Here is a 21,811-nt window from a genome sequence, read left to right on the forward strand (position 1 = left end):
CTTAATATTAATTAATTAATTATTTTTTTTATTAGCGATGGGCTCTTGCTATGTTGCTCAGGCAAGTCTCAAACTCCTGGCCGCAAGCGATTCTACTGCCTCAGCCTACCAAAGTGCAGGGATTACTGGCGTGAGTCACCCTGCCTGGCCAGTATATTGGCATTTCTGATGAACTCTTCCCTCTTTCTGCTTTGACAGAAATTGTGGGAATGTATTTTGTGCTGGATGCTGCCACCTGAAGCTGCCCATTCCTGATCAGCAACTCTATGACCCAGTTCTCGTCTGTAACTCATGTTACGAACACATTCAAGTCTCTCGTGCCAGGGAACTCATGAGCCAACAGCTGAAGAAACCCATTGCTACAGCTTCCAGTTGAATGCCGGGGAGAAACCTGTCCAATTTTAGCAGGTTTGAAGGGAGGATCTTCTTCAGTTGTAGTTTGGAAGGTTCCTTGGTGTGGCTCATGAAATCACAGAGCTCAGAGATACCACCTTGAGAAATCCTCCTTGGTATCATGAAACTGGAGCAGAGGAATTGCAATTTAGCAGGAGGTCCTCTACTGGTGATACCCTCACCTTGGGGTAATGGTCCTAACCCAGACCCAGGGTCTGGAAGCTTAATGTTGAGTTGGTGACTCCAGCCTCTTTCTCCTGGAGGTCACAAGATGATGATTGCGCAGATGTTGCCTGGTGCAAAGTGCCCCAAACAGCAATAGAAAGGCATATGTATAACCAAACTCCAAGTGATAACCAGACCCATCTCTCCTCCACCTTGACAAAAGCAGATTATAGTATACAAGATAGGAATTCCTGTCCTATTTGAGATGAACTATATCCTGTACCTCTGTGCTCTGTGTCTGCATGAAGGCTCAGTCTTTAGAGGCACTCCCTCTAGTTGCATTAGTACTGTCTTTCTGTGGAGTTTGGTTTGAAGACTGGCTCAGCAAGTGGAGGTTTCAATGTATTTTTCAGTTGGCTCATCAGCCAGCATTGGTGAATATTCAGTTTAGGGGAACAGTTCTAGGGAGTGAGACATTTTTGGGAGCAGAGGAAAACTCTGCTGATGTTCGGTCCTGGCAAACATTGAGTTATTTTGAGCTGTGAAGGCAGTCGTCTCTGTTACACAGTGGCAGCTCTTGAGTTATGCACTGTGAAGAATGAGAAGGGAAAAGCAAAAATTATCCTTGTGAAATATCTGCTGATTGTGCCCTACCCTTTGCACCTGACTTTTCCTAGTTGTCCTGGTGCTAACACAGGAGCTACACCTTGATCCTCTCCTGGCATGAAAATAAAACAAAGGTTTTCGTTGTTGTTGTTCCATTGCCCATTTCCCCCATGTTGTCTTTCCCTTGGCTGATGCCTCCTCTGGGTCACATTGCTTCTTATCCTGAACACTTGACACCTTGAGGGTAGAATTTAGCGTTTGGTTTTTACCTCCTAGCATATGCTGTTTGGTATGTGAGGGTTTCAGTACAAATGCTGCTGTCTATTTCTGTGCACTTAACAATGGAACCCAAACAGAAGAGAATAACGCCTTGATACCAAAATTGGGAGAGAACATGTGTCCATTTGGACCAAACGTTGTTGGTTTTTTAAAAATTTTATTTTGTTTTTTTGTTTTTGTTTTTGTTTTTTTCATCTTAATATGTACCAGTGGCACTTAACCAAAAGATACAGTGATATAGCCATGTACTGTGGGTGGGACAGATACAGTCTCCTTGGCCTATAATGAAACCACTAGGACTTTATACAGTTTTCCTTAATTTGTTGACATATAATGGTAAATTATATTTAGGCTTATCCTGTTTTGAAATGACGGTAGTCATCTTTCTTACTGCTACTTTCATGTTGCTTTCTAGAAAACAGCATTTCATTCCAAAATAGCTAGGATCTGCATTTAGAACAAGAATCATTATTTGTCCCGACCTTTTCAGTCCTACAGAGAAGCATCTGTGGTTCTTTTGTACTTGCCACAGATGTAACCTAAAAAGTTTTGGCATATTTAGGTCAGCCTAGCGGAACTTTTTTTTTCATTTAAATGGAGCTGAATAATGGAGATTTTGTGTCTGCAAAATTCCTGAGATCATTGAAAAAGTAACAAGCTGTTCCTTGTTTCTGATACATAAAATTATTTTAAGCATTTTATCAATCATTAAAATTTACTGCCAGTTGTGAGTGGCTTTTTAATTAACTTGTCTTTCATTGCACTTCACTCTGCCTGTTTTCAAGGGGAGTAAGATTGGTAACATTTGGGGAGACTGTATCTGTCTACTTAGCGTGGCTGTTTTGAGCGACTGTCCCATCAGTGAACAAACTGCATGGCCTTGGAGAGAGACTCTGGGCTCTTGGCTCAGATGTGTTCATCAAATACTCCTTTCAGAGCTGTTGTGGGTGTAAGTGACATGATGTGGCCAAAAATCCAAACTGTGCAGTTGCGTTGTGACAAACATGCAATGTGCTGTAAAAATTCAATACAGTTTAAATAAAATCTCTATATTAGTGCTGCTTTGTTGGGTGGTTTTATTTTCATTTCTAAAAAAACTTAATATTCACTTATTCTTTGACCATGAGAAGAGTAGAACATTGTACCCCTTTCTCCCAGCAATTTCCAATTTATTTATTTTGAGATGTAGTCTCCCTCTGTTCCCCAGGCTGGAGTGCAGTGGTGCGATCTCGGCTCACTGCAACCTCCGCCTTCTGGGTTCAAGCGATTCTCCTGCCTCAGCCTCCTGAACAGTTGGGACTACAGGTATGCTACCACGCTGGCTAATTTTTGTATTTTTAGTAGAGACGGGGTTTCGCCATGTTGGCCAGGCTGGTCTCGAACTCCTGGGTTCAAGCAGTCCACCCAGCTCGGCCTCCCAAAGTGTTGGGATTACAGACGTGAGCCACTGCGCCCGGCCAATTTCCGTTTTCAAATGAACCTCTCTTTTTGAATCAGCACAGCTCTTGTTACATTCTTATTTATTGATTGGCTAGGGATCGATTCTTATGGATACCGTAGAATTCTGTCCCATCTTTATTTCTCTTTAATGTCTAAAATGCCACCAGCTAGTTGGGCAGGCACACAAGATAGTACTTAGATTCTTGTGATTCCCTCCTCCTAGGGACCTCAGTTTTCATCTAACCTTGAGTAAATTGTCTTGAACAAATACTGACTTAAAAGAGTGTATCTTAAAAGATACAAAGGGCTACTATCTAAAAGGTGAGTTCGTTTACTCAAGATATTATACCTCCAGTAGCATCATTTTTGTTTGAGAGGTAAGCAGTTCCACTGTTAGCAAAGATTACAGACCAGACCCTTTGGTCCCCAGAACGACCAACTCTGCTGCCTAACGCACACTTTCTCTGCATTCCAAGTCCCCAGTAGTTGGCTGGGCCGAAACACACGCCTCTTGGTATTCCACGGTGGATAACTGGGCTTCTCTCTTGTCAGGACTTAGAACTCCCCGGCAGACAGCCTTCCCGGCCTTAAGTCTGGGAACGCCTGGGGAAGGGGCTCCTGCCCGGGTCCCGCAGGCGTCCGGCGGGCCGAGCTGGGGCACGCGGCCGCCGAGGGGGAGGTGCCCACGCCGCGTGGCGGGAACTCGAGGCCCCATTGGCCGCGCTGGGAGGCGCCGCGGGGCCTCGTGCGCCAACGGTCCCTGGTACGCGGCAGATGGGCGCCGGCAGGAGCGGGCTGGGCGAAGCGAAGGCCGCGGAGGGATCGAGAACGGTGTGGGAGAGCTAAGCTCGGGGGGCGAGGCCCCGGCCCGGCGGGGCGATGGAGGCGCTGCTCTCCACTCCCATCAACCCCAACAACTTCCCCGCCAAGCTGTGGCGCCTGGTGAACAGCCCGCACTACCACTCCATCCGCTGGGACGGCCGCGGCGAGGGGCTGCTTATCGACCAGCCGCTCTTCGAGGCCGAGCTGCTCAGCCCGCCCGGGCCGGGGGGCGGTGGCGGGACTGCGGGGGCCGGGGCCGAGCCCGAGCTCTTCAAAACCACCAGCTTCACCAGCTTCATCCGCCAGCTCAACCTCTACGGCTTCCGCAAGGTGGTGCTCAGCGGGCCGGGGGGCGGCAAACCGGCAGGCAATGGGCCGCTCCATCACTTCCACAACCCGCACTTCCGCCGCGACCAGCCACAGCTGCTCGTGCACCTCAAGCGCCTCACCAGCGCCAACAAGGCCAAGCTGGCGGCCGGCCTGGAGGTGCCCTGCCGCCCGCCCAACCGCTTCCAGCGGCTGCTCATCACCTCGGCCTCCGCCGCCGCCGCGCCGCTGCAGCACCAGCAGCCGCCGCCGCCTGCGGGGCCCCGGCCCGAGCCGCACGGTGAGTCCGGACTGCCCGTGCCCTCGCCCACAGTGGGCACATGGGCGGCGGGGAGCAACCGCCGCTGGAGGGCGCATTTTCGCACGTCCTCACGCTGTGGGCGTCGGAAAGGCGCCGGGGACCCATTGTCCGCTGTGCTTCCCGAGACTGGCGGTCCCGCCACCGCCGCCGTTCTCAGCGGCGCCAGCACGGTGGCCACCGGCCCTCCCCTGGAGGGTCCGTAAGCATTCAGCCCCTTCTGAGCCCACTGGCAGCAAAAGGGACCTCCGCCTCTTAGGCTCCCTTCTACTCATCCCCGGTTTGAACCCCAGGAGTTTACCTGGTTGTAAGCCTCCGTTTACCTTCCTGAGACCCGCACTGTCCACTGTAAACATGTGGACTAAGTAGTCCTTCGTTGAAACATTGGGTCTGGAAGAAACAAAAGGGGCTCCTTTGCTCCCGTGGGAAGCAGAGTGGAGTCACCCTACGGGTTAAGGCGGGATGGAACAAAATCATAGTCAAGAGAACTTAGAACATTACGGTTGGGCGTGGTGGCTCACGCCTGTAATCCCAGCACTTTGGGAGGCCGAGGCGGGTGCATCACGAGGTTAGGAGTTTGAGACCGGCCTAACCAACAGGGTGAAACCTCGTCTCTACTAAAAATACAAAAATTAGCCAGGCATGGTGGTGCACGCCTGTAATCCCAGCCACTTAGGAGACTGAGGCAGGAGAATCGCTTGAACCCAGGAGGCAGAGGTTGCAGTAAGCCGAGATAGTGCCACTGCACTCCAGTCTGAGCAACAGAGCGAGACTCGGTCTCAAAAAAAAAAAAAAAAAAAAAAAAAAAAAGAGAGAACTTAGAACATTACAATAGCAGGCAAGGGAAAGTTTTGGAAAAGGTGCCTGCAGTGGAAATTTGTCCTTGAAGAGGGCTGCCACCTTCCACCTATTGGCACATCTAAGAAATCTTAGAAGTGTTACGACAATCATCAGATTTAAGGTTCTGGTTAATGTGTAGAATGGTAGATGTTGTTTATATACCTTAAGAGCAAAAATACAACGATACATCGTGGCTTACAAGATATAGTTCCTATGTAGAATGAATTGGCTATACATTTCTTTCATTGAAGCAAATTAGAGCTTGATGCTTCCTTAAAGGGGTATGATTAGACAAACATAAGGCAAAGATGGTTTTCTTTACAGCTGTCAAGTTTTAGTTAAAAAAGAATTTTAGAAAGCTCACATTTACAGCCTTTGGAGTTTTCGCTATTGGCTACAATCTTTCAGTATTGAGAAAACTTTTTGGTATACATCTGTATTTAGTAAAAGTTGAGAAACCCTCTGTGATAGTGGATTATTTATTTTTTATTATTTGTTTATTTTTTTGAGACGGAGTTTTGCTCTTGTCACCCAGGCTGGAGTGCAATGGCGCAATCTCGGCTCACCACAACCTCCACCTCTCGGGTTCAAGCAATTCTCATTCCTTAGCCTCCTGAGTAGCTGGGAATACAGGCGCGTGCCACCATGCCCGGCTAATTTTTATATTTTTTAGTAGAGACGGGGTTTCACCAGGTTGGCCAGGCTGGTCTCGAACTCCTGACCTCAGGTGATCCGCCAGCCTTGGCCTCCCAAAGTGCTGGGATTACAGGCCTGAGCCACTGCGCCCCGCCTATTTTATTTTTTGAGATTAAGTCTCACTGTGTTGCCCAGGCTGGCATGCAATGGCAAGATCTCCGCTCACTGCAACCTCTGCCTCCCGGGTTCAAGTGATTCTTCTGCCTCAGCCTCCAGAGTAGCTGGGATTTTACAGGTGCCTGCCACCACACCTGGCTAGTTTTTGTATTGTTAGTAGAGATGGGGTTTCACCATGTTGGCCAGGCTGGTTTTGAACTCCTGACCTCAGGAGATCCACCCATCTTGGCCTCCCAATGTGCTGGGATTACAGGTGTGAGCCACTTCACATGGCCAAATTATTTTATAGACTTGATTTTTTTTTTTTTTTTTTTTGAGATAGGGTTTCACTCTGTCCCCCAGGCTGGAGTGCAGTGGCAAGATCTTGGCTCACTGCAACCTCCACCTCCCGGGCTCAAGGGATCCTCCCACCTCAGCCTCCTGAGTAGCTGGGATTACAGGCATGGCCACCACACCCAGCTAATTTTTTGTATTTTTGGTGGATACAGGGTTTCACTCTGTTGCCCAGGCTGGTCTGGAACTCCTGGGCTCAAGTGATTTGCCCACCTTGGCCTCTGGAAGTGCTGGGATTACAGGCGTGAGCCACCACTGCGCCAGGCCTGTAGACTTGATTTTTGATGCTCTTCCCCCTCTTCCAGGAAGGCAAGGGTGGCAATATTCCATTTCTCTGTTTAAAGAGTCCATGATATGAAGCAGTATACCAAGAAACCAACAGGGTGTAATCATTCATTCTTCACCTTCAGCTAGGAGAGTAATAAAAACATTTTCAGCATGTTAACATGGATTTACTATAAAGAAATCTGGGGCCGGGCGCGGTGGCTCACGCCTGTAATCCCAGCACTTTGGGAGGCCCAGGCAGGCGGATCACAAGGTCAAGAGATCGAGACCATCCTGGCCAACATGGTGAAACCCTGTCTCTCTTAAAAATATAAAAATTAGCTGGGCGTGGTGGCGGGTGCCTGTAGTCCCAGCTACTCGGGAGGCTGAGGCAGGAGAATCACTTGAACCTAGGAGGTGGAGGTTGCAGTGAGCCGAGATCACGCCATTGCACTCCAGCCTGGGCGACAGAGTGAGACGCTGTCTCAAAAAAAAAAAAAAAAAAAAAAAAAAGCTGGGTTATTTTTGAGTTAATGGAAAAGTTTAAATGTACAAATAAAATAACACTATGTTCAACTTAACCTTCGCCCAGGGTTACGAATGACAACAGTACTTGGTTCATTTGGAATTTAGAAGATAAGGAACTAGGTTATGTGACCACTGTGGAGTTTAGAAGATAAGGGATTAGGTTAAAGTTCCAACAGTAAGTTGAAAAAGCAGCAGTGGCATAAGAATGTCCTAAAGGAATATTAGGCCACTTCCATGTGATGGCCATTGATTTTGGTAGGGAATGATAGGGGGCAAGGCAATGGAGACAATACCATGGCATACATTTGGCAGAATCTCTGACATGGATTTTTTTTTTTTTCAGGTTGCACGTCTGGTGGGTATAAGGAGAAAAGACTAGAAAATATGTTTTTGGGAGAAATGGGATAACCACTTCAAACAAAGAAACATCCATGCATACACACACACATAAAAACCAACACTTGCTCTTTTCTCTTCTCTGACCTTTTACCCTCAACTATCTTAAACTCAGTTGTATTTTAAGGATAGAGTCCATTTTAATTGAAGAAATTCAGGGCCATCTGGCATCTGATTTTATTCACTTATAGTTCAGTTGGTCAGCATTTAAAGATTACTGTTTGTTGAAAAACATAAATTCATGGTTTTTCAGTATAGATTATATGTCAATCCATATATAACTAAGTTATTGTTTTCATGCCTTTCCTGTTTGGTGTTTTTTTTTTTTTTCCTTACCGTTCTACCTGTTGGTATGTGCAGAAGGTATGTCAGGTGTGGACTGTCTATACCATAGGTTTGGTTCACTGGGGAATTGTGTTACTGGTTCAGGTGGAATGTAATTCTGCTTTAAGTTCAAGAATACTAGAACTTGAATAATTTAGCAAAGTTGTTCAAGAATACAACTTTGTTTTGTTCTCATTCCATGTTCTAAGTCCTTGGCTCTTCTACTTTTCCTCATTTCATTTTTCTTCTTCTCGAATCTTGCCTTGGTTATGTGCCTGACTACACTGCTACTGCTTAGTCTCCATTTTTTCTATGTTCTATTTCAGTGTATGGGTTGAATACTTCTCTCTCTATAATAGAATCCTCTGTTTTAGGACCTAGTTCTTTTATTTAGAGCCACTGAACCAATTGCACTGTTCACCTTCCAAGAGTATACTTGATAAGAAACAGATTGCATGTTTTTCCTTTGTGCGCTTTTGTTATTTTGTTTTTAGGAGCAGTTTATTTTATACAATATTTGTTAAAATATTCTAAACTAAGTAACAGATCTGAGAAGTGGATAATCTGTTTTTACCTGGGGATACCATGCTCTCAAGAGGCAAGTTTTTGGATTCTTTCCTGGGAATTGATTAATTCAGATGCACTTCCATAAAAGAAATAGAATTTTTGAGAACACAATTTCATCCTGCCCTCTATTTCCAGAATTCTGGATTCAAACTTTGCCAAATATATCTTAAAGATATTTTGAAGACATATAGGTGATGCTCTGTAATGTTGATCTGAATTGAGCCCTATGAAGTAACCCTTAACAGAAGAATAAATAAGGGCTAAACATGTCTTGGTTCTTCATTTTAAAAAAACAGACTTAAAAGAATGTTCTTTTAATCTTGACTGTGTTCTAATTTTAACTGCATCTAAAATAGTTAATTGGCCATCACTCCAAGTTTATCATGATAGAAGTAGACAGATATAAAACAATTTAAGGTAGGGAATTCTTTAATTAGCTGCTTAAGTTATTGACAGCCTGAAAATTCACCAACAGTTTATCCCCGAAGAGGGCAGAGCTGTTGTACTCTGTAGGCTGTATGTAGTGTTGATATGCGAGCATCCCAGGAGAAATCAAGGAATGGGTATTTTTGGACATGCAGAAACACCTCTTGTGAAGAGAGAGAAAAAAAGGAGGGGTTGTCAGTGGTGGGTTCAAGGTGTATGTACCTGCGGAATTGCTAGTCAAGCAGCGTAAAAACTGTTTTATGCTTTTTTTTTTTTTTTAAAGACAGAGTCTCCCTCTGTCACCCAGGCTGGAGTTCAGTGGCATGAACATGGCTCACTGGTGCCTTGACCTCCCAGGATCAAGTCATCCTCCCACCTCAGTCTCCTAGCTGTGACTATTGGTGCATGCCACCATACCTGGCTGATTGTTTTATTTTTTGTAAAGACAAGATCTCACCTTTTTTTTCTTTTTTCTTTCTTTCTGTTTTTGTTTTTGTTTTTTTTTGAGATGGAGTCTTGCTGTGTTGCCCGGGCTGGAGTGCAGTGGCGTGATCTCAGCCCACTGCAACCTCCACCTCCCAGGTTCAAGCTATTCTCCTTCCTCAGCCTCCTGAGTAGCTAGGACTACAAGGTGTGTGCCACCAAGCCCAGCTAATTTTTGTATTTTTAGTAGAGACGGGGTTTCTCCATGTTAGTCAGGCTGGTCTTGAACTCCTAAGCTCAAATGATCTGCCCTCCTCAGCCTCCCAAAATGCTAGTGTTACAAGTGTGAGCCTCCGTACCTGGCCAGGATCTCACCATTTTGCCCATGCTGGTCTGAAATTCCTGAGCTCAAGCAATCCTCCCGCCTTGGCCTCCCAAAGTGCTGGGATTAGAAGGATGAGACACTGCGCAGGGTCTATTTTATTTTTTGTACTTTAAAGGAATAAAGGAAAAATAGTTTTTAAGAGATCTATCATTTGAATACATTCAATCTTCTGAAGTAGGATTTTTTCCCCCATTAGATAAAGCCTCTCGATTTCCAGGGCTTCAGAATTTGTGTTGTTCATATGTGCGTATTTGTTTCTTTTTGGCATTAATGCTTTATTTATTTGTTTATTTATTTATTTTTAAGAGATAGGATCTCACTCTGTCACCCAGGCTGGAGTGCAGTGGCACGATCATAGTTCACTGTAACCTTGAACTCCTGGACTCAATAATACTTTATTATTTCTTTTCGAAACAGGGTCTCACTGTGTCACCCAGGCTGGAGTACAGTGGCTCAATCTCAGCTTACTGCAACCTCCACCTCCTGGGTTCCAGCGATTCTCCTGCCTCAGCCTCCTGAGTAGCTGGGATTACAGGCATGCACCACCGTGCCCAGCTGATTTTTGTATATTTTGTAGAAATGGGGTTTCACCATGTTGCTGAGGCTGATCTTGAACTCTTGGACTCAAGTGATCTGCCTGCCTCGGCCTCCCAAAGTGCTGGGATTACAGGCATGAGCCACGGTGGCTGGCGTGCTTTATTCTTTAAAGGAAATTAAACTACAGAAATAGAATGACAGATATGTAACTTGTTGAATGGGTTTACAATCTAATTATTTGCAAAAGCAGATATTTGAGTGTTAACTTTCAACGTGTAGTTTAATACTTGAGTAGCATATAATAAGTTTTCCCTCTGTTTTACAGATTAGCTTAGTAAATTGAAAGGAACTTGTGAATCAGTCACATGATTTAATGCAAAACTCTCCTTAGGAATAAATTAGGCTAGCTTTGTTTATGTTCAAGAATCATAATCCATAGTTCTGTATAATTTATATTCTCCCTTCCCTCATTACATACTATTGCCCTTTCTCTCTCTTCCTTATCTCCACTTTTTATTCCTTTTTACATTGCTAATAAAGAGAAGACAAGTATCAGAATCTCTGGGCCTGGATTTGTGGATTTTTAACAGACTCTTCAGGTGATTCAGATGTAAACCAATGTTTGAGAGCCACTGATATCTGGGAAAGGATACTACTGGAAAGACTCTGAAGAAAGAAAAATCATGGAAAATGATTGATTGATTTAAGGGATGAAGGAGGAAACTAAGTCAAACTTTTCAAGCCTGACTTTTTTATAAAGATTATCATTTTTAAAAATTTGAAAGGCAGGGCAAGACATGGTGTGGCTCATGCCTGTAATCCCAGCACTTTGGGAGGCAAAGGCAGGAGGATCGCTTGAGCCCAGGAGTTCCAGACCAGCCTGGGAATGTGGCAAGACCTTGTTTCTACAAAAAGTAAAATAAACAGTGCTTGGTAATGTGCACCTATAGTTCCAGCTAGTCAGGAGGCTGAGGTGGGAGGATTGCTTGAGCCTGGAAATTTGAGGCTAGAGTGAGCCAAGATCACATCACTGCACTGCAACCTGGGCAACAGAGAGACCCGGTTGCTAGATAGATAGATAGATAGATAGCAAAGAGCGTTACTTTTTTTTTTATCTTGTTATATGTTCCACACCCATTTCTTTTATTTTTTGGTGGAGAGATTATTTTTATGCCTATTATTAATGTTCCAAAATTGTTTGAAAGACTGAATGGAAAACTTTTAGGAAGTAGCTTACACGTTGGAAAAATCTGGGTCAGGCAAATAAAGCGAAAGGTAAGATGGCCAAATCATGTATAAAAGGCTTTTAATGTTGAATTTTTGATTTAACATTTGGTTTAATGTTAGAATTTGGGCACTTTATCTTTTATGACTATTGCACTGAGAAAACAAAGGTTTATTTGATTCTTCTTTCAGCATTATATGTCTCATATTCTTGATTCTGAACTTGTTTTTACCAAACCTAAACTTCTGTCGTGTTAAAAATGGCTGATAGGTGAAGAGTAATATATTTTATGACCTTTGGTTTACTATGTCTGGTGGTGTAATGCAAAATTAGTAAATGTGCTCTTCCTCTTTTATGTAGGACCAGTGGCTGTAGGACAATTTCACCGGTCATTTCGGCGAGATAGTTTGTCTCCTTACTCCTATGTATCAACTCCATCCCACGACCACAGTACTTACCCTCTGAAAGGTTTAGATCGGACCCCAGTTCCTCATAGAATATGGCAGAACTCCCTTGGAATGCATCCTGGACAAGTGGAGACATCTCCCACATTTTCAGATAAAGGGGTTCCGTTTCCTGTACTCCAGAGGTTTCCAACTGAGGTTACCTATACACTGCAGCCCAGCACCACATCTGTACATGTTCAACAAGGTCCTCAAGCAATGGTCAGCTCCTCCCAAAAATACAGTAACTACACACCCTCAGCACAGTACTCGCAAGCCTACTATCCAACAGGTATGACAAATTCAGGTTCATGGCCTTCTATTTAAGGTTGTTTATAATGAGCATATATATATATATTTTATATATATATATTTTAAATGCATTTTAATGTCTATGTGCTTTAACACAAACAGTAGGAATGTACACCTAAGAAATGGCAAAGATTTCTTAGCAGGAGATATTTTTAAACAATATACAAAATTTCATTGTGTTTTTAAGGATTGTGAAAATTTTGTTGATGTATAAAGGTGTGTATTGTTAGTGAAACTTGTGTACTCAAAATATGTCCTAGTTATGAAATTAAGACTTAGTACCCCAAGGCCAGATGTGGTGGCCCACACCTGTAATCCCAGCACTTTGGGAGGCTGAGGCGGGTGCATCATTTCAGGTCAGGAGTTTGAGACCAGCCTAGCCAACATGGTGAAACCCCAATTCTACTAAAAATACAGAAATTAGCCAGGCACGGTGGCAGGCGCCTGTAATCCCAGCTACTCAGGAGGCTGAGGCAAGAAAATTGCTTGAACCTCGGAGGCAGAGGTTGCAGTAAGCAGAGATCACTCCACAGCATTCCATCCTGGACGACAGAGTGAGACTGTCTCAAAAACAAAAAACAAAAAATCTTAGTACCCCAGAACCTTATTTTAACTCTGTACTTGGTGCTGTAGTTTTTTTTTAATATGTTTATTATATATTTAATATGGTTTAATCTTAAGGTGAGATTACCTCATAATGAAATCATTTAGTATCTCAGTAATGATATTTAATGAAAAAGGATACTCTCTGAACATTGAATTCTTTAGTAAAAACCTGGTGAACAGTGGGATCTCCGCAGTGTTATTCCTAGGCAGCTAAGAACTGGGGAGTAGCAGAGAGAAGGAGAAACCTGACAATGACAACTGACCTGGAACTCAAGCAAGGGCATTGAGAACACGCTGGTAGATCCCAAGCCACTAATTGGGAACGTTTATGATAGTTATCATCTGTTTTGCTTCTTGGGGGGGAAAAAAAGTTGTGTTTTCTTCTTTTCTTTTCTTCTCTTTTTTTTTTTGGAGATGGAGTTTCACTCTTGTTGCCCAGGCTGGAGTGCAGTGGCGCGATCTTGGCTCACTGCAACCTCCGCCTCCTGGGTTCAAGCAATTCTTCTGCCTCAGCCTCTTGAGTAGCTGGGATTACAGGTGTCCATCACCACACCCGGCTAATTTTTTGTATTTTTAGTAGAGACGGGGTTTCACCATGTGGGACAGGCTGGTCTCGAACTCCCGACCTCAGGTGATCCACCCACCTTGGCCTCCCAAAGTGCTGGGATTATGGGAGTGAGCCACCCTGCCTGGCCATTTTTTTTTCTTTTTTAATAGAAACCTTTTTGCAATGTAATCTTACCATTTCACTCAAATGTATTTTCTTTTCTTTTCTTTTTTTTTTTTTTGAGATGGAGTCTCGCTCTGTTGCCAGGCTGGAATGCAGTAGTGCAATCTCGGCTCACTGCAACCTCCACCTCCTTGGTTGCAGTGATTCTCCTGCCTCAGCCTCCCAAGTAGCTGGGACTACAGGCGCCTGCCACCAACTCTCGGCTAATTGTGTGTGTGTGTATGTATATATATATATATATTTATTTTAGTAGAGACAGGGTTTCACCATGTTGGCCAAGCTGGTCTCGAACTCCTGACCTCGTGATCCACCCACCTTGGCCTCCCAAAGTGCTGGGATTACAGGCGTGAGCCACCGTGCCTGGCCTCAAATGTATTTTCAATTTTGCAAAAACACAGCAGCAGTGGCATGTATTTCATCATGTGGTATGCTTTTTACACAATGATGAAATGAGGCAATAGAAATAAGACAAGGGTCAAAGCTTTCAGAAAAGACCAGAAAGAGAAGAAAGGGGGCATTCCAGAAAAGACCAGAAAGAGAAGAAAGGGGGCATTCCTTTGCCCTGTGAATTAATAATCTAGGATCTTTAATTTTTTCAGTTATGTAAATCTGGAAGCAATTTCTGGAGGTCTTTTGTTAGACCATTTCTCCCAGGCGGCACTGAAGGGAAAGCTAAAATGTTTTTTTATTTTAAATATATTTTTTAAAAAGATATTTACTTAAAGTAGAAGAAATGTAAATTAGAAAAGGGAATGGAGTGGCCGGGCATGGTGGCTCACGCCTGTAATCCCAGCACTTTGGGAGGCCGAGGCGGGCGGATCACGAGGTCAGGAGATCGAGACCGTCCTGGCTAACACAGTGAAACCCTGTCTCTACTAAAAATACAAAAAAATTAGCTGGGTGTGGTGACGGGCACCTGTAGTCCCAGCTACTGGGGAGGCTGAGGCAGGAGAATGGCATGAACCCGGGAAGCGGAACTTGCAGTGAGCCGAGATCGCGCCACTGCACTCCAGCCTGGGCGACAGAGCGAGACTCCGTCTCAAAAAAAAAAAAAAAAAAAGGGAATGGAGTAATTTGTTGCCATTTAAAAATTATAAATCTGGGCCTGGCATGGTGGCTCACACCTGTAATCCCAGCGCTTTGGGAGGATGAGGCAGGCGATTCATGAGGTCAGGAGTTCGAGACCAGCCTGGTTAACATAGTGAAACCCCGTCTCTACCAAAAAAATACAAAAATTAGCCAGGCATGGTGGCGGGTGCCTGTAATCCCAGCTACTCGGGAGGATGAGGCAGGAGAATCGCTTGAATCCGTGAGGCGGAGGTTGTGGTGAGCCAAGATCACGCCATTGCACTCCAGCCTGGGTGACAGAGCAGGACTCCGTCTCAAAAAAAAAAAAATTTATATATATATATATATATAGCCCTAGCCCATACCTTGTCGTCAGGCCGCGAGGGCAGCGCTGGGAGGAGGTGGCTGGACCCAGCAAGCGCCCGTGCGTGTGCCGTGAGGGGGAAGCCGCCTGCCTGTCCCCTTAGCCTTCCCTTCCCCCGCCCCCGTCTCCCAACTGTGCCACATGGGCGTCCGCTGCCAAAATCAGTAAAAAAGAGCTCAACTCCAACCACTACAGGGCCGACGAGACCTCAGGAAAATAAAAACAGCAAGAAGCAATTGAACATATTGATGAAATCCGAAATGAAATAGACAGACTTAATGAACAAGCCAGTGAGGAGATTTTGAAAGTAGAACAGAAATATAACAAACTCTGCCAACCATTTTTTTCAGAAGAGATCAGAATTGATCACCAAAATCCCACATTTTTGGATAACAACATTTGTCAACCGTCCACAAGTGTCTGCACTGCTTGGGGAGGAGGACGAAGAGGCACTGCATTATTTGACCAGAGTTGAAGTGACAGAATTCGAAGATATTAAATCAGGTTACAGAATAGATTTTTATTTTGTTCAAAATCCTTACCTTGAAAATAAAGTTCTGTCCAAAGAATTTCATCTGAATAAGAGTGGTGATCCATCTTCAAAGTCCACTGAAATCAAATGGAAATCTGGAATGGATTTGACAAAGCGTTCAAGTTAAACTCAGAATAAAGCCGGCAGGAAGAGGCAGCATGAGGAACCAGGGAGCTTCTTTACCTGATTTACTGACTATTCTGATGCAGGTGCTGATGAGTTAGGAGAGGTCATCAAAGATGATATTTGGCCAAACCCATTACAGTACCACTTGGTTCCCGATATGGATGATGAAGAAGGAGAAGAAGATGATGATGATGAAGAGAAGGAAGGATTAGAAGATATTGATTAGAAGGAAATGAGGAGGAAGATGAAGAAGATGAAGATGATGATGAAGGGGAGGAAGGAGAGAAGGATGAAGGAGAAGATGACTAATAGAACACTGATGGATTCCGACCTTCCTTTTTAAAAATTTTCTCCAGTCCTTGGGAGCAAGTTGCAGGTTTTTTTGGTTTTGTTTTGTTTGTTTGTTTTCCTCTTGTGCTCAGTCACTGTTCTTGAGGTCTCTTTTCTCTACACCATGATTCTCAACTTATTTGGGGGGAAATACCTTGAGCAGAATACAAAGGGAAAAGAGTCTCTACCCCTTTCTGTTTGAAATTCATTTTTATCCCTTTTTGTCTGAACAAAAACTGTATGGAATCAACACTACTGAGCTCTGTGGAAAAAAAGAAAAACTTCCTCCCTTCTCTCTGCTGGAAGCTGGAGGATGTGAGGCCCCTGAGTGGGAGTGCCCAGAATTCTAGCTTTTCTCCTCCTTTCTCTGAATGAAAACATTTAGCATTTACCAACATGTATCTGTCTACTTTCTCTTGTTAAAAAACAAAACAAAACAAAATCTTAGAAAATGTGTTTATAGAAGGTCACCAAAGGGTGGGTTTGAGATGTTTGGGTGGGTTAAGTGGGCATTTTGACAACATGGCTTCTCTTTTTGCATGTTTAATTGTGATATTTGACAGACATCCTTTGCAATTTGACACTTTTTAAAATAAATTCTCTACTAATGATGACTTGAGCCCTGCCACTCAATGGGAGAATCTGCAGAGCCTGTAGGATCTTATTTGGAATTGACATTCTCTATTGTAATTTTTATCCTGTTTATTTTTAAATTTTCTTTTTGTTTCACTGGAAAGGAAAGATGATGCTCAGTTTTAAAGGTTAAAAGTGGATAAGCTGCTTTGTTACGATAAAACTAAATGTGTACACACAAAACAAAATTATAAATCTGGTGACTGTTCTATTTGTAATAGTACTCACTATTTTCTAGCTGTTAATATCCAACCATATACTTGTATCGTTGGCTCATTGTACCTAAATATAGCAGTGAAAGGGATTATTTTCCCAAAATGTTTTAAGTTTAATGATATTAAAATCATCTAGATTGAGTTTTATAGATTTTCAGAGCTGTTACTCTTTTGGTGAATGGCGTTGAAAAGAAAAGGAGGGAATTACATGAAGTAAGGATGATTTTGGACTATTAATTTAATCATTTTGCCTATTAGAAATTAAAAAAATTTTTTTTTTACCATGTTACATAGAAAATGGTTAAGGCCTAATTTTTTCCCCCAGATTTGCTCAGCTACTTCTTTGAAGAACCAAAATATATGCACAGTCTTTGAAAACAAGATGGCCAGATATAGTGGCTCACACCTGTAATCCCAGCAACTTGGGAGGCTGAGGTGGAGGATTGCTTGAGCCTAGGAGTTTGAGGCTGCAGTAAGCCATGATTGTGCCACTGCATTCCAGCCTGAAAATGTGTTCCAAGTTTCAAGCAATCCTCATGGAAACTACTGGCTCTAAATTTTATGAAAAGTACTCATATATTATTCACTAAAACCACTACAAATATTATAGTTAATATTTATTATAGAACTGCTGTTTGTTAAAATTATTGTTAAATTTGGACATGCTGTTTTAAAAATATTTTATTTTGGCTTGATGTAAATTATAAATTGGGAGTTGTCTCCAAGTGTTTAAGGTAAGAATTAGGAAGGAGGCATTAAAAAAAGAACAAGTAAGTGCTGCTGATGTTTTTATAGTATACAGTATATAGAGAATTTTGTGTTAGCTGAATTTTTGTTTTGTCTTCTTTAATAGGGATAATTGAAATGACTATAAAGTTTCTGAGATTATGAGAATAAGAAATCTCATGATGACTTCTAGTACATAATGTGGGCAAAACTACTTTGAGCATTCTGAAGTACTTTGTAAATGAAAAGTTTTATTGTTAATACAAAAAACTTGCAATGGAAAAGAAAGTGCCATTAAAAATACCCTAGAAATACTTAATTCCTCCAAGTTATGGATGAAGGAAATAAAAAGTAGTGAGCAATTTAACCAATATTTAGTGAGTACTTATTTATGAAGAGTATTACAAATGACTTTACCAAAATTAAATAGAGTATCGTTCTCACGAGGCGGGTGGATCACTTAAGGCCAGGAGTTCCAGACCAGCCTGGCCAACATGGTGAAACACAGTCTCTACTAAAAATAGAAAAATTAGCTGGGTGTGGTGGCAGCACCTGTAGTCCCAGCTATTTGGGGGCTGAGGTGGGAAGATTGCTTGAGCTCAGGAGGTTGAGGCTGCAGTGATCCGTGATTGTGCCATTGCAGAGCAAGACCTTGTCTCAAAAAAAAAAAAATTGTGTTATAAAAATAAACTTGGATCTGGTCTTCAAATAGTATAACCAGTAAATTTTGAATTTTATAATATTTCATAAATTGTTAATTTCTCTAGTAAAGTCAAACATTGAAACTAAAAAGTTGCCATCAGACTAACTCATAAAATGACTCATTGGAATCATTTTTTTTCTTTCTCACGTTAGAAGCAGACTGGAATCATTTTTTATATTTGTTGTTTTTCCCTTGAAGTGTCAGTTTTCCATTCTTACCACTTCTTCAAAGGCAAGAGTTTGTAGATCCAGCATTAGTTGACTCTTTTTATTCTTGCTTTATCTAGAATTCAGTTTTTCCTCTGATGTTATTTTTGGTCTGCAACTGTAATTTAATTTTCCTCTTTTATGAAAAACTTCATTTTAAACCTTTTAATTTTACTTATTCTCCACTATATATTTGAACATACTTAAGAATATTCATCTTTATATATAGAATCCTATATTGAGAACTGTTTTTCTTTAATGCTGAATAGACTCAAAGTCAACTTTGCCTTTTTTTCAAAGTTTTAAACTCAAGGCAATGGTTAGTAAATTTGTAGCTGCCCTTCATCTCTTTTTTTATTAACACATACTTATATAGTAATCACTATGACCAGGCAGTGTTCTTAGTACTCTTTAAATATTCACTCATTTAATCCTTATAATACTTTTATAAAATAGTGTAATTATCCTCATTTTAAAGATGAGGAAACTGAGGCACAGCTAGGAAGCTGTGGGCTTGGAAACAAATCCAGACAATCTGACTCAAGAGTCTGTTCTTTTGGCCACTGTGCTCGCGTGCCCCCCTGCCTGTCTGCCTGCCTCTCATGAAGAGGGTCTTTTGTTTTTTGCTTTGTTTTTTTGAGATAATTTTTTTCTGGTATATCTCTTCCTTAGAGTTAGTTCTTCCCAGATAGGGTGGACAACAGCAATTGGTAGGGGAATCTACCTTTTTATGCTGCTGGTGGCATTGGGATTGCTCTGGGTTATTGACTCACCAGAGTAGAGAGAATGTACTCCAATTGCTAGAGTGGGAGGTTCAGCCTGGGGGCTCTGGGGAGTGGGGCTGCCTCTAATTCATTTCTGTATCCCCCTACACCTAGCATAGTGCTTGCTGTAATGGGCCCTAAGTAAATAATTTATTGAATGGAATGAACTAGTTCTAGTCCGAGGTTTGCAGTTAATCATTGGATATGAACTTCAGTGGATTATATCATGTTATGTGGCCTCATTTCCCTTTCTATAAAGTGGCCTTAATAGTTTGAGTGAGGAATTAAATAAATTAGTATATGTGAATAGGCTTTGTAAAATTTAAGCACTATTTACATGTAAAGGATCAGGTGTTTTAAAAGCTGTGTTTATTTTTATTTTTATTATTTTTTAAGAGACAAGGTCTCACTTTCTCACCAGACTGGAGTGCAGTGGCATGATCATAGCTCACTGCAGCCTGAACTCCTGGTCTCAAGCTATCCTCCCACTTCAGCTTCCCAAGTAGCTAGGACTACAGGCACACACCACCATGCCCAGCTAATTAAAACACTTTTTTTTTTTGGGGGGGTACAGCTAGGGTCTTGCTTTGTTGTCCAGACTGGTCTGAAGCTCTTGGCCTCAAGTGATCCCCTGCTTAGCCTCTTGAGTTGCTGGGATTACAGGCATGAGCTATTGTACCTGTCCAACAGCTGTTTTTTTTCAATGGTCCTAGAAGGCTGGACACAGTGGCTCACGTCTGTACTTCTAGCACTTTGGGAAGCCAAGGCAGGTGGATCACTTGAGGTCAAGAGTTTGAGACCAGCCTGGCCAACATGGTGAAACCCCATCTCTACTAAAAATCCAAAAAAAATTAGCCAGACATGGTGGCGCACACCTGTAGTCCCAGCTACTTGGGAGGCTGAGGCAGGACAATCACTTGAACCCGGGAGGCCGAGGCTGCAGTGAGCTGAGATCGCGCCACTGCACTCCAGCCTCGGCAACAGATCAAGACCCTGTCTCAAAAAAGTAAATAAGCCTAGATATTAACACTTTAAAGGCTAAATAACAGAATTTATAAGAATATATGCTTTCCCCCAAGGTACACGTGATATTTTTAATTTTTATTAGAAAATATATATCTGGCCAGGCATGGTGGCTCATGCCTGTAGCCCAGCACCTTCAGAGGCTGAGAGGCAAGAGGATTGCTTGAAGCCAGGAGTTCGAGACCAGCCTGGGCAACAGAGCAAGATTGTGTCTCAAAAAAAAAAAAGAAAGAAAAGGAAAGAAAAAGAAAAAGAAAATATCCATTTTGGCATGCAGTTCTAGGTTAAAAAATATGTATGTGTGTATCATTTAAGATTTTTCTGAATTGGCCCTTGGGCAAAAAAAGTTACTGATTATTGTTTTAAAGTACATTTAAATTCTATAGGTGTGATCTTTAGGCTTCTAATCCTACATTAATGTACATAAATATAGAATATAGAATTATAAGAGCTTTTTGGTGCTGTTACTCTTGTTCTCAGGCAGTCTGTATTGCTTCTCTGAAAATACTTGATTTTGTGCTTATGGAAAAGGGGCACTTAGCACCAGGAAGCTCTCTCTCTCCTCTGCCAGGAGAAACTAAGCAAAAATACAATCATATTTACCTTTTTAAAAAATTGTGAAAAAAATATGCATAACATAAAACTTAACCACTTTAACTATTTTTCAGGGTGCTGTTTTGCAGCATTAAGTACATTCACCATCACCACTGTCTATCTCCAGAACTTTTTCATCTTCCCCAATCGAAACTCTGTACCTGCTAACCACTAACTCCCCATTAGAGAATGCCAACCTGTCCCTGAGGTGGAGAGGTTGTCCCTAGCAACCACCATTCTCTTTTCTGTCTCTATGAATTTGACTATTCTAAATATCTCATATAAGTGGAATAATATATTTAACATATAAATTTACCATCTTTTTTTTTTTGAGACGGAGTCTCACTCTGTCACCCAGGCTGGAGTGCAGTAGTGCAATCTTGGCTGACTGCAACCTCTGCCTCCCGGATTCAAGTGATTCTCCTGCCTCAGCCTCCCGAGTAGCTGGGGCTACAGGCGTGCACCACCACACCCGGCTAATTTATGTATTTTTAGTAGTGACGGGGTTTCACCATGTTGGTAAGGCTGGTCTCGAACTCCTGACCTCGTGATCCGCCTGCCTTGGCCTCCCAAAGTGCTGGGATTACAGATGTGAGCCACTGCGCCCGTCCAAATTTACCATCTTAACCATTTTTAAATATACAATCCATTGACACTACTTATATTCACAATATTGTGCAACCCTCACCATTGTTTCCAAAACTTTTCATCACCCAAATTAAACTTGGTACCCATTAAGCAATAGTTTCCCCCAACCCCTGGTAATCTCTAATTTATTTTTTGTTTTTATGAATTTGACTTTTCTAGGAACCTTACATGAGGAATCGTATAATATTTGTCCTTTCGTGACTGGCTTATTTCACTTAATGTCTTTAAGATTCATCTATATTGTAGTATGTGTCAGAATTTTCTTCCTTTTAAAGGCTGGATAATACTCCATTGTATATGTGTAACACATTTTGTTCATCCACTCATCTGTTGACGGATACTGAGTTGCTTCCATCTTTTGGCTGTTGTAAATTTTGCTGTGTTGAACATGGGTGTA

The 21,811-nt window shown here is 42.4% G+C and overlaps 2 protein-coding genes and 1 pseudogene across 4 annotated transcripts in view; all 3 read left to right on the plus strand.

Annotated features, from left to right (window-relative positions):
• The window catches only part of MTMR4 (myotubularin related protein 4), a 28,543-nt gene extending 26,038 nt beyond the window's left edge, over positions 1–2,505 (plus strand). For all 3 annotated transcript variants that reach the window (XM_004041278.5, XM_055386777.2, XM_019028092.4), the window contains one exon: positions 199–2,505. In XM_004041278.5, coding sequence (XP_004041326.3) covers positions 199–376 — 178 coding nt within the window. In that variant the 3' untranslated portion in view covers positions 377–2,505. The remainder of the gene's footprint in view (positions 1–198) is intronic.
• A 1,108-nt stretch (positions 2,506–3,613) lies between these two features.
• Positions 3,614–21,811, plus strand: part of HSF5 (heat shock transcription factor 5) — a 67,773-nt gene continuing 49,575 nt past the window's right edge. The window contains exons 1-2 of the mRNA XM_004041279.5: positions 3,614–4,312; positions 11,752–12,126. Coding sequence (XP_004041327.3) covers positions 3,763–4,312; positions 11,752–12,126 — 925 coding nt within the window. The 5' untranslated portion in view covers positions 3,614–3,762. The remainder of the gene's footprint in view (positions 4,313–11,751; positions 12,127–21,811) is intronic.
• On the plus strand, positions 12,868–16,149 carry LOC109026724 (protein SET-like; annotated as a pseudogene).

Source organism: Gorilla gorilla, chromosome 4 (assembly GCF_029281585.2).
Source record: "Gorilla gorilla gorilla isolate KB3781 chromosome 4, NHGRI_mGorGor1-v2.1_pri, whole genome shotgun sequence".
In the NCBI taxonomy this organism is placed as follows: domain Eukaryota; kingdom Metazoa; phylum Chordata; class Mammalia; order Primates; family Hominidae; genus Gorilla; species Gorilla gorilla.